The 12,936-nt window shown below is 39.6% G+C and overlaps 2 protein-coding genes across 3 annotated transcripts; one reads left to right on the forward strand and one right to left on the reverse strand.

Moving 5' to 3' along the window:
- The first annotated feature begins 855 nt into the window (after nucleotides 1-855).
- On the forward strand, nucleotides 856-4,861 carry LOC128027644 (heterogeneous nuclear ribonucleoprotein A/B-like). 2 transcript variants are annotated; one of them, XM_052615418.1, is made up of 9 exons: nucleotides 856-949; nucleotides 1,181-1,426; nucleotides 1,788-1,956; nucleotides 2,041-2,199; nucleotides 2,328-2,483; nucleotides 2,679-2,775; nucleotides 3,525-3,689; nucleotides 3,791-3,876; nucleotides 4,140-4,861. In XM_052615418.1, exons 2-8 carry the CDS (start codon nucleotides 1,209-1,211, stop codon nucleotides 3,859-3,861), a joined length of 1,035 nt encoding a protein of 344 aa, XP_052471378.1. In that variant the 5' UTR covers nucleotides 856-949; nucleotides 1,181-1,208; the 3' UTR covers nucleotides 3,862-3,876; nucleotides 4,140-4,861. The 2 variants fall into 2 exon arrangements, with proteins under 2 accessions (XP_052471378.1, XP_052471379.1); XM_052615419.1 differs by lacking the exon at nucleotides 3,791-3,876.
- Nucleotides 4,285-9,488, reverse strand: LOC128027647 (eukaryotic translation initiation factor 4E-binding protein 3-like). The gene is made up of 3 exons (XM_052615421.1): nucleotides 9,074-9,488; nucleotides 6,877-7,050; nucleotides 4,285-6,393 (listed from the first exon to the last, which is right to left on the reverse strand). The coding sequence occupies exons 1-3, from the start codon at nucleotides 9,204-9,206 to the stop codon at nucleotides 6,362-6,364; spliced, it is 339 nt and encodes a 112-aa protein (XP_052471381.1). The 5' UTR covers nucleotides 9,207-9,488; the 3' UTR covers nucleotides 4,285-6,361.
- Between the last annotated feature and the right edge of the window lie 3,448 nt (nucleotides 9,489-12,936).

Here is a 12,936-nt window from a genome sequence, read left to right on the forward strand (position 1 = left end):
ACCCTGGACCCAGTTATTCAAAATAAATTTCAATGGATAAAATCGTGAAAATGGGCTTTTCTTTTTATTTACAGACATGGCTTGCAGACTGGTTGATGAAAAAAAAAACTAATAAGCCCAACATATCTGATGGAACAGTAGTAGAGGAGGCAGCAGTGTAAATTATTTTTTTATTTTTTTTTCCCAAGCAAGAAGAATTTTCCCACAAGAAGTTACAGCCATGCTCTATTTTGGTCATTTTCCTCATCATTTGAACCGCTTTATAAAATAAAGGTTTGCAATTTTGCTTTAGCCCTTTTTTATCCAAATGTGTGTTTGTTTTAAATGGTCATTGTTCATTTAATTGTAAGATATACAATTGCTAATTTGCAGTATCCTTGTCACTACATAGTACATACTATAACATTTTAACATTATTCAAATAAAATCTTAAAATTCATTCCCTTCTGATGGTGATAAATATTTGGTTCACAATCTATTTTTAAAGTGAAGAACTAAGTATATTAATACAACTGTTCGACACACACAAAAAAAAGGCAATAATTAAAATGCCTATGCAAAAGACGCTGTAACTTCCTCCTCATTACTATTTGCTTGTTTCTTGCATTATCTGTTTTGTAGCTCCCTTCTAAAAACATAAACTTTTAATTTACTTTAAAAGTGGTCAACATGTTTATAAACCAAACAAGAACAAAGAGTTCTTCCCCCACTCGACACGAAGGATCAGATGAGGCGCGTTTAGGGGCGGATTCTGTGACGTGTAAGCGACACATTTGATTGGCTATTAGAATGATTAGCATTCGAAGTCACCCAATTAAATGCGCCCTTACTAAACTTCCTTTATCTTCCATCCAGTAATATAAAACCAACCGCCTGTCGGCGCAACAAGGAAGGGCCCACACCGCGGAAAGCATTCCACGGAGACTTCTCACTTGCTGCTGCTTTTACGGTAAAGTATTTACGTGAAAATTACGCATTTGCTAGCCTCCGTTTACGTATTAGTTGCGTTAACCCTTACATTTAATCATAGGACAGTAGAGCTGTGCATCATCCTAAATTAGAAAGCGATATGTTTACATTTTTGTTGCGTATGAGAATGCGAGCGCCGCTTTTCAAAATGGTGGTTTTTCTGTGTTACATAAGGCGCTTCCTTTCGTAACTTTTTCTCATTTTCCTGCAGTTTTAGGTTTTCACATTAAACTACCACCATGTCAGACGCCGAGCAGAATTATATGGAAACCTCAGAGAACGGCCACGAGGACGACCTGAACGGAGCCGGGCAGTACGAGGAGGGCCACGGGGAGGCGCAGGCCGGAGCGCAAGGAGACGCCGGTGCAGAAGACACGGCCGGAGACGAGGAAGACCCGCAGAATGGCTCGTCGGACGGGGGGCAGATTGATGCTAGCAAAGGAGAGGAAGATGCTGGGTACGTAAAAGTAACAGTTGTGCTGGATACTCGAACGTAAAGTCCTTTGTTCTGTCCCGTCTTTGTTGGCGCCATGTGTCTTTTGTAGGGGGATGGGCGCATTTGTGAATTGAACACGGAGCGGGTTTTTAAAATGGACTGCTGTAACTGTTACCTCTTTAATTGTTCCCTTAAGCATGCATGATTTGTGAATGTGTGTGTGCGCGCGCTTATTCAATACATTGTGATTGTGTTGCAGTTTTTCCCGTTTATTAATTGAGAGTGGGTTTTTTCATTTGGAGAAATGGGGAAATTTTTGAAATCTGTGCTTCCACGCCCTCTCCTGGTGTCTCACTCCCGATTTTCTGCTTCGTTTCCTCAGGAAAATGTTTGTTGGGGGCCTCAGCTGGGACACAAGTAAAAAGGATCTTAAAGATTACTTCTCTAAATTTGGAGAGGTGACGGACTGCACCATCAAAATGGACCCCAACACTGGGCGATCAAGGGGATTTGGGTTTATTCTTTTTAAAGAGTCTGCCAGTGTAGATAAGGTAAGCTTTGGTTCTTTGGAAAACCTGAAGTCTTGTGATTCTTCTTCGATTTTGGTTAATTTCGATTAATTTCTCTTTACACAGGTTTTAGCACAAAAAGAGCACAGACTGGATGGTCGACAGATTGACCCCAAGAAGGCAATGGCAATGAAGAAAGAACCTGCTAAGAAGATCTTTGTCGGTGGACTAAACCCTGAAACTACAGAAGAGAGGATCCGCGAGTATTTTGGTGCCTTTGGCGAGGTACTGGAGTGTTCCTTTTTGAACCTCTTTAAATTGTTTTAAGCAAGCTGAACACAAAGTTTAGACATGCATATCAAAGTTTTATATCGGAAATATACACATTCACATGATGCTGTTTACCATTGCAGATTGAGACCATTGAACTTCCAATGGATCCAAAGACAAATAAGAGGAGAGGGTTTGTCTTCATTACCTTCAAGGAAGAAGAGGCTGTCAAGAAAATTTTGGAAAAGAAATATCACAACGTCAGTGGAACCAAGGACATAAATGGAAAAGAGGGCCTTGTGAGTGTTTCCACTGTGACGTTCACCTTGAATTTATTGATCGACGTGATTAAATCTTCTGGGATGTTGTTTGCTATTTGACCTTGTACTTACCGTCAGCAGTCTTACTTGGTTATTCGTTTTAGCTGTAGTATTTATGCAGATGTTCTGTTACAGTGACTCAAACCACCCATCTTTGCCTCTTTTACCCCGCAGTGCGAGATTAAGATTGCGCAGCCAAAAGAAGTGTACCAGCAGCAGCAGTATGGAGGTCGTTTTGGAGGAGGAGGAGGAAGAGGAAGGGGACGTGGAGGTCAGTACCCTTGCATGCTTCTTTCCTGTTGGACTGTCTCAACCACCACTCAGACTTTAGGCTGCATTAGTCTGTGCAAAGTTTACCTAGATAAAGACTGCATGCTCATCAAATTTCCAGAGATATGCATTTGAAAACAACAGAGTTAACCTTTTGTGTCTATATGAATCGAATGCTGACAGGTTAACGGAGACCGGTCACTTATTTATAGCTTCATGCAATACAAATTGTTTTAAAGCCACTTCATGGTAATAAACAGAAGGATAATAATCATTGCTGGAAACTTGCTGAAATATGAGAAATTGTAAATTCTGCTATAAAGCACTGGAGTCTGGTCCGTGTTAATTCAGTTCAGTAACTGTAACTCAGTTACTCCAATTATGAAACCAGTTAAATTCAGCTATAAGCAGCTCTATAGAAGATATGTAACGTGACAAAGGCTAGTTTAAACGTACTGCCGAATCTGAATTTCCAATAACTTCGGACAAGTATAAATATTTGTATCAGAATTGTATTATTGCTCACATGCAGATATTTTAATCTATTTCATCTTGTGTGTATAAGTGAAGTCTTCAGATTTAATCTGTTTTAAAAGCTTTGGCTGATCACGGATCTGATTAATCTAAATCCATTCTAATGCCGCACAAAGCTGGAGCAGAAACCAATCACTTTATGGCTTTACACGCTGCTCACAGATTTCAGGGTACGTTACTGTGCCAGATGTGTTTAAAATTGGTTTTGTTTTGTAGGCCAGGGTCAGAACTGGAATCAGGGCTACAATAACTACTGGAATCAAGGCTATGGCAACCAGGGATATGGCTACGGCGGCCAGCAAGGCTACGGTGGATACGGAGGCTATGGGAACTATGATTACACAGGGGGCTACTACGGCTACGGCGGCGGATATGACTACGGTAAGCACTGATTGTCCTTGGGGTCTCCTCCCTGCCCCCGTCAGGTTCTTGTGAATGCGAGGGACTCAAGTTCCTTTCTCTGCTTTCTCTTACCCCCCTAGACCAGGGCAATACAAGCTATGGAAAAACTCCAAGACGTGGGGCTCACCAGAGTAGCTACAAGCCATACTGATCATGTGTAGTGCAGGTATGAATTTAAATTTTTTTCCCACCACTCATGATAAGGTTAATTTGGTTGTGTTGCTCCATTTACCAATTCATCTCCATTTAACCAGCTGAACTTTTAAGGCAGATAGAGCGATCCATTTCGGGGTGGGTTTTATGGTCCAGTAGGGTCGTAGCAGTAGATCACGATAGGCCCCATCTTGTCACCTCATTATTAATTTATTTACAAGTTAACCATTGGCGTAGATTAATGTGGCTAAATCTCAGTGTTTTCTCTCTTTAAAGGTCGTAAAGCTGCAGAGCAGGAGCCAGCGGTCTGGTCACAGTGAACATTGGGGTCTTTTACTTTTGGAAGTTGGCAGAATCTGGACTTCTGCTTCATTTTGTACAGAAAGCATAAGGAACTGGGGGGCGCAAATGTCACTTCACGTTTGTTTTATAATTTTTTTTTTTTTTTTTTTTTTTCATTTTGTGTCCTTTTTACATTTCCAGAGATGGAAGTGTTATTTTTTTACTGTACTTTTTGGTACCTTTTTGAATCTATTGTATTGTATGGTTGTATTTTACATCATGGCTGTGTCTATCACATCTAGGCTCAGAGCCCTCAAAATGCTTTCAAAATAAACAGTTTTGGTTAATTTTTCTTTAGTGTTTCTAGATTTATTTTCTTTCCTTTTGTCACCTTTGCTTTGTTTTGCAAAGCTGCATGGCTTCAAGGTGAGCTGAAAAGGGATTTCTTATCGATTGTAAGCTTGTCCGTTGAAATCTGTTAGTGGCAAGTCTTGGTGATTTTTTTTTTTTTTTTTTTTTTTTTTTTTTTCTCTCTACTGCTTTTATGGAGAAATCCTCTCATCCTGTTATATATTTAAGAGTGGCTTTAATAGTGATTCAGCTATACCTCAAAACATACACAGGTAACTGTAACATGATTCTTTCTCGAAACACTGGATACACATTTCTCCAGTGTCTTGGACACATTTCAAGAAATAAACTTGATTTTTAAGATGTCTAAGTCTTTTGTGTATCTTTTGCATAATGAAGTCATCTTTTATAACCAATAAAGTCTAGTTTGCATTTGAAGAAATTATAACGTCTGTGATAACCGCATTATTACTGTACAAAATGACAGCAAAAACTAGGTTGTAAGGTTGGTTGGAGATGGATCTTTCATTTCTGCTTTTGTTTGAACTTAAAATTCTATTTAAAGCAACAGCAACATTTTTACACTTGTCAGTTCTGGATATTTTTTTATTAAGCCGATATGTGCAGAGTTTAGTTCAATTTGTTTAGAAAGCAGTCTAAAATTGGCATGGTGCGTAGTAACGGCACCTACCAGCAGAGGCCAGGCTAAAGTCTTTTTTTATTTTTATTTTTTATAAGTAGTACTATTTTAAGGTATGTAATTGATTTAAATGTGGCAGTAAAGACCTAAAATGTATATTTCAATAAGTGTTCTATTACAATTTCCAGCATATTAAGCAGTAAAACAGTTTAACAATACGTTTTTCTAAAGCATCAAATCAGCATAATTCAAATGATCATGTTACGCTGAAGCCTGGAGTAATAAATTACTTATGTTAAAATCTATTAAAACCAGTTATTTTAAATTAATACATTACAATACTCTTTCCGTTTTATCAAATAAATGCAGACTTGGTGCATAAAAGACTTTAGCAAAAACATTTAAAAAGAATATTACAAACATTTTGTTTATGAAGTTCATTTGTGTCTTCTAGTGTTTTTCCTCCAAGACAGTCATATTCACGACAAAGTTTTTCATATGGCCAATGTTTTGCTTAAAATGTTAGTTGACAAATCTTGCTGCCTTGCAAGTTCTGATTATTCCTTCTGTAAAATCAAATCTAGTTTACAGAAGTAACATGGTTTTTGTAGGCGTGTTATGCAACTTTGAAACCCAAAATGTATAGCAGTATCCCAGAATGAAATTTTCTTAAACTCTAAACAGATAAAATGACAACTATTTTTCTTTTTTCTTTTATTTCAATCAAAATAAAACCTGAGGAAATCCAGGCAAATAAAACAAAAGGAAAACCCTGAGGACACACAATGGTGTACATTTATGTTCTGATGTGTTTTTTTAGGTGAAACACCAAACTTACGCTACAGACATTTATTTGGCACATTTATTTACCATTAAAAAAAAATCAACAGTCTTTGTTGAGATATAAAGCTCAGAAATTCGAGATTTTGCCGTGGATTTCCCCCGGTTCACACGTAATGCTACATTTTCTTAAAAAAAAAAAAGTAGAAACAACCATATGTACAATAAAGAACTTTAAAACACTGCCACTTGAAAATAATGTTTTTTTCTTTTCTTGTAAACGTCTAACAAATACTTTTAAACAAAAGAATAAGACACCCTTTGGCGGTTTAGCTCATTAAAAAGCCCTGTAATCTGGTGAATATGTGATGTCTGCTGATCGTGGGGTGAGCAGCAACATCCCGACATAAAATAAAGAATTCTCCACAGGAGGAAGGTGAAAGACTCAAATGTCCATCTCAAACTGGTTGTCATCCGCTATAAAAAAAAATAGAGGTTGATTAGAGTGTTTCTTTGAGGTATTCTATGTTCTTTTCCCCTGTTCCCACCATAAAATCAAAACAGTAATTGTGACTTTCTCACAATTATTTCAGTATTTTTCCTTGCAATTGTGAGTTTATATCTTGCTATTCCTATATATATATATATATATATATATATATATATATATATATATATATATATATATATTTTTTTTTTTTATGCAATTGCATTTGCAACTTTTTCATATTTCTGACTTTTTCCCTAACATTTTTTTTTTTTTTTTTTATATCACAGTTCTGAGTTTGTCTTGTGAAATATAAACTCAAAATTGCAAAACAAAGAAGGACAGGACAGGATATACCAAAAGAATGCGTTTCATGGGAAATTTGATTGCTTAAAAGTGTCCTGGAATTGTGATTGCAAAACAGGTTTTTCTTTTTTGCCATTTTCTTTTTCTGGAGCAGAAAACATTTTTACCTGCCAGATCCTTCTCCTCCTCCAACTCCTCTTTGAGTTCCTGCAGTTTGGACATGGGATGGTGTGAAGGAACAGTCACCCCAGGAATTTGGGGCAAACAACAGGGCGGGGTCCGGGCGATGGGAGAGTTCCTGCAGTCCAGGAGGAATTTTCTATCATAAATGATCCGAGTTCCTGAAGAAGGGATAGAACGTATATTAAATCAACCAATCAGACGGCTAGAAAAATATATTTACACTCTAGTCTGCATGGTACAACATGTAAGAAAAAAAAAACAAACTTTAGATTCCAGTCAAATGTTTTAGCACTCAAAACCAAATGATAAAATGTGACTCTGATGAGGATTTCTTGGGACTAAAACCAAAATTGAACAGCAATTCTAATCTGTTTAACAAAACAAAAGAAAGATAGCAATTAACTTTGATGTGCCACTCAACATGTCCGCGCTAGATTGTAAACAAAGACTGAAATGTTTCAGATTTTGCATGTGAAAAGAAGCACTCATGGGCTGAACTGAACTGCAGGACTCAGCACCTCCCGTTTTAGTTCTTGGAAATTTGAGCACGTTGCACATGAGCAAGCAGAGCCGAGACGTGAGGCACCACAATGTAACAGATGAGTGTTGTTAACATGTAGTGGGACTGCATTATCCCCGGTTAGGTTTGTTCTGATTTAAGAGCTGTTAAAGGTGCTATCATACACCAAACGTAATGTCATTTCTGTTGTAGTTAAAGCTGTACTCTATCCAGCGTTCCCACCAGTGGCTGAAAAACATGTTATGCAACCATTGCTATTTAGTTCAGTGTGTGTTCTGGACAAAAGATGGCTGAGAGAGAGGGGGGGTCAGGGTGTGGATGGAGGTGGTGACAGGGGTTGGACCAACAGTGGTCTCAACTGTGAGCTGCTCTGGTCAGAGGAATGCAGGGAGACCAACCCAAAAGTTTCAGCAGGACTTTGTTCTGCTCAAGCATGCTTGTTCCTTCATTGCTCTTCAGCAAGTCTGAAATTTGTTTAGATTAAAGCATCACATTCCACTCCCAAGCACCAGAAGAAAAAAAAACAACAGGAAAAAGGGAAATTATATTTTGCATTAAGAAAACAAAACTCACTTTTGGATTATTATTGTCATAATTGGGACATTCATGTGTTTGTTTTTTAAATAAACAGCCCAACAAATACTACCTTGAGATGTATGAATGATTTCACCCCAAAATCAACGGAAAAAAAGTCTCTTTTTTTTCTTTGTTGTATGTTTTCTTTGGTGTATGAATTATTTATTATATATTAAACAATGCAGAAGAACCTTAATGGTCCATCAAGCTAAATATGTCTTTTTTTATTTAGGTTGGAACAGGTTTAGCGAGATATACTGTGATATATATGAATGCACATGTCTCTGGAAACGTCCATGATACAGTGGCCCCAATGAACCCATTTTCCTGAGCACACGGAGTTCTGTTATTCCTGAAATCCACAGCAGCTGTGAAGGAGGAGGGGTGTTTCTAAGAACTGCCTCCTCCTCTGCATGTGCTACAGTTACAGCCACATGCGAAAGATATAGGGACAAACGAGATTGAGAAACATGTGGGGTAGAGGGTCCTTCCCATTAAATAAAGGGGCAAGCATTTGTTTTTCACAAGATTAGATTAACTCGAAGCCAAGTATCAAATGGGAGCATGTAAATTGCAAATCAGACCACCAGACATTGCTACATAACAACAAGCACGGCAGTTGGACACTCTTGCTGCAGGCATCTGCCATAAATGATTAACTTATTGTTACAGTGAGATGTTTCGAATAGGCAAACTAAATCTCAGATCATTACAGTCTGATAACATGAAAAGTGTTTTTTGTCTTAATGTACTTTGTTAAAATGCACACCCACAGTAAATAACTTATTGCAAGTCAACCAATATAGCAAATGTTAAAAAGTATTGCATCAGACTTTCATATTGCTTAAAATAGTTAAGACTGAGTGCGGTTTAACACATGGTGAGTTCAACCAATAAGAAATGAGCTACAGTGTTTCAATCACAATCATACACAGCCATCATCCTCCTCAGGTGACAGTAGTGTTTTTATTTTTATTTATCATGTTAATGAACCTTAAATAACCTTGTTGCGTAATTTGATGTAAAATATCCATATATTTTTTTAAAAGCTAAAGATACATGCACACTATTAGGCACAGTCTTACCCCCTGGTGTGGTGGAGAAGAGTGTTCCTCCAGGGGTCTGGCTGTAGCAGTCTGGGAGCTGGGACCAGTCTTTGAGGTGCAGGACACGCGTGGGAATGGGGCAGCTCTTGCTCTGCTGCGTGTTGGTGGACATCGTGGGTGAAATGCGCTCTAAACTCTGTGCCACTGAACACGATGATAAACCAGAGCTCTGAAGACTTGCTTCTGTCCCACACTCGTGTTGGGTTAAGATCAAACTTAGCGCAACAAAGTTTCAAACACCACAAATAACGACAAAGATATTTTTTTAGCGTGCTGTGGACAGCGCTGGTCTCGTGATTCTCGCTGAAGAGAGTCTGTCTGTGTGTGTGTGTGTGTGTGTGTGTGTGTTTCTGCAGTGGTGAAGCCGAGCGCTGGAGGCATTTAACAACAGCTCAGACTACGTGACTCGTCTCATGTGATAAACGACACTTGAGCAACAAAAAAAGAAAACAGGCGCGTAACATGCAGGGTTGCCAGATCTTTCAGGGAAAATTATTTGTTTTTTACAAATCTTCTTCCAAGCATGTGATTTTCCATGACACTTTACACAAACACGTACGGAAGCCAAGTTCCTCCACATAAGAAAATTAATACATAGGACTACATAAAAAAAAAAGAAAAAAAAAAGTGATATAAGTATGACACGTAAGTATGTGATGTCTAAATCATCTGATAAAAATGTATGAGATAGAAATAAAAATTATGAGATACTTGGTAAAATATATGAAATATTAATTCATAATTATTAATAAACATTTGAGTTTATGAGATATTAAGTCTTACCAAAACGTGATTTTATTTTTATTGGGTGTCAGAAACGCGCTTCCATAATTATAGGATAACACATAATAATAATAATAATAATAATAATAATAATAATAATAATAATAATAATAATAAAGTCAACATATGCTTAGCAAAAGGAGGTTACCTTTATGAGAATTATGGAAAATTATTTTTTACTAACCTTAGGGGGTGAAATGTTTATTGTTATTATTATATTTTGTGTTATTTATATTTGGAACATTGTCTAAACAGTTTGAAACTCAGTTTAAAAAACATGGTTGTAAATGTAGCCTTTATACTATTTACTGTAAATATTTTTCAGAAAGCAAAGACTGTTTGAGTGTAATGCCGGGCAAATGCCAATGTAAACAGAAACTGTTAAAGGTGTTTTGAATAGGATTAGTCGTGTGTAAATAGTAACATGTTCCTGTTAGTGGTACAGATAGAGAACGAACATCATGTACTGATAACATACTATCCATATGTTATATGGCACAATAACATGTAACGTTAGGCATATTTGTGTTGGGCATATTGATTGAGAGCGCTGTAGTTTCACATCCCACACAGCAGTGTCGACAAATCAGAAGGTATGTGGTTCCTTTCCTTTCCTCAGTTATTCGAAATAGTTTCCCTAGTTTATTAAGTGACTCAGAATTTGTGAATTTAACCCATCCAAAGTGTACACACACACACACACACACACACACACACACACACACACACACACACACACACACACACACACACACACGGAGCAGTGGGCAGCCATTTATGCTGCAGCGCCCGGGGAGCAGTTGGGGGTTCGGTGCCTTGCTCAAGGGCACCTCAGTCATGGTATTCGAACCCACAACCCTAGGTTTAGGTCAAACTCTCTAACCACTAGGCCACAACTTCCCCTTATGTAAATAACTATTTACCTTTGACATTGAGCATTGTTTTAAACTTAAAGGGATTTTCTTGTTTTTTCGTTTTGACTGAATAGGTCATGTTTAGGTGCATGGCTGACTGGATTAGCTTTTAAATAATAGTTAGCCCTGTTATGTATTTATTTAATTTTGGCTGGGTATTTTGGTTTATGTTGAATGTCTTGGGTAAGGTTAGTTTACCAAGCAGTGAAAGTGCAGATGAGTGTATAGAATTAAGATAATTTGAAAACAACTAGGCTTACAAGTTCCCTATCATAGGTCACTTCGATGCTGCGGTGACGTCACCACGTATGGGAACACCTCCGGTGTGACGAATGTCTGAAGCCCTATACCATCCCGCCAATCCTATTGGCCAAATGGCGCATAGCACCACCCTACGCATGCGCACGCATGATATACCTGGGTGCAGCGCGCCATTTCGCTCAGATTTCATTCCTTCAGGAATAGCGAATCATCTGTGCCCTATCATCTCGCGTTCTCCAGCGATTTTCTTCGAGCAGTGTTTAACTCCTCTTTCGCGGACGCGATGAGTCAACGAAAGGTAAGAGCCGTATATGGGTTTATCACAGGGAGGCACTCATGAGAGATTCGTTTGCAGCCTCTCTCATGTTCTCTCTGTGATAGCCTACGGCTATGGTAAAATAAAGAAAAGTATCCGCGCTCTGGAGTCTATTTCTTCAGTCGCCTCGCGTCTAACCCCCACCGTTCCCTTCTGCGGTCGCCGAGGCCCCGCATGAGGTGTTGGTTAGGGGCGATATGTGCGGCTTGACTATGAATACAGTGATGCACTGGAGTTTTCCACTTGCTCGCTCTTCCCTACTCGAGCACGTTAATCAGAGCAGTTTTGCTTTTATACTATGTTGTCTAACCGCAGCTTCTACTCAGAGTAGGCTCTGACCGGCATAAGCGGTTCTCTCCCTCCGAGCGGACAGGAGAAACGCTTCCCCTTCCTCAGTGTGCTATTATGTGGCTATCCGCGCGGTGGATAAATTACCCTTCTCACGGACCTCCACCAAGAGGTTTCGAGGTCCTGGAAGCAGCCTTATCAGCGCATATCACGAACGGCGCGGGTTTTTGCCACGATTAAGTGACATGGCGGACTGCTATTATATAGCGATGCCATTTGACTACCTCTCTAGCCGAACGGATCGCGCCAAACTCCGCCGCGACCTAGTCTCGTCTAAGACGTATCGAGTCGTGTCTATTTCGGCAAATTTTATTCTCTTATTACGGTTCTTTACGAGAAGCCTCTCGTTCTTCTCCCACACTCTAACATTGAATGTCTCGCAGCACAAGCACTTCGAGCGTCACTGAACTGAGCTGTTATTTGAGCGCCCCTCAGACACTGCACAATTCAGTCTTCAGAGTTTGAGGGACGGCACAAGAGACTGGCGAATTTGGCCAGTTTATGACGGCTCACACAGCTGCCGCGTTCTCGCTAGCGGCGTGGCCCTATGTTTATCTTGTTGGATTAAATCCTGCCGTGGACACGCTTCAGGATTATACACAACGAAACACAGCGAGTTTGACGCATGCATTTCCTTCTATGTTTGCCGGGGTCTGTGCCCTCCACTGAAGAGTGCTGTTGGACTGCTAATGCACATCCAACCCTCTCACTGCAGTCCCCACGCTCTAACATTGACTGTCTCGCAGCACAAGCACTTCGAGCGTCACTGAACTGAGCTGTTATTTGAGCGCCCCCTCAGACACTCTGCACTATTCAGCCTTCAGAGTCTGAGGGACGCCACAAGAGGCTGGCAAATATGGCCAGTTTATGACGGCTCACACAGCTGCCGCGTTCTCGCTAGCGGCGTGGCCTAATGTTTTCTTGTTGGATTAAATCCTGCCGTGAACACGCTTCAGGATTATACACAACGAAACGCAGCGAGTTTGACGCATGCGCTTTCCTTCTATGTTTGCCGGGGTCTGTGCCCTCCACTAGAGAGTGCTGTTGGACTGCTAATGCACATCCAACCCTCTCACTGCAGTCCCCACGCTCTAACATTGACTGTCTCGCAGCAAAGGCACCTCGAGCATCATTGGATTGAGCTATCATTTGAGCGCCCCCTCAGACACTCTGCACTATTCAGCCTTCAGAGTCTGAGGGACGCCACAAGAGGCTGGCAA

Source organism: Carassius gibelio, chromosome A14 (genome assembly GCF_023724105.1).
Source record: "Carassius gibelio isolate Cgi1373 ecotype wild population from Czech Republic chromosome A14, carGib1.2-hapl.c, whole genome shotgun sequence".
Taxonomy (NCBI): Eukaryota; Metazoa; Chordata; class Actinopteri; order Cypriniformes; family Cyprinidae; genus Carassius; species Carassius gibelio.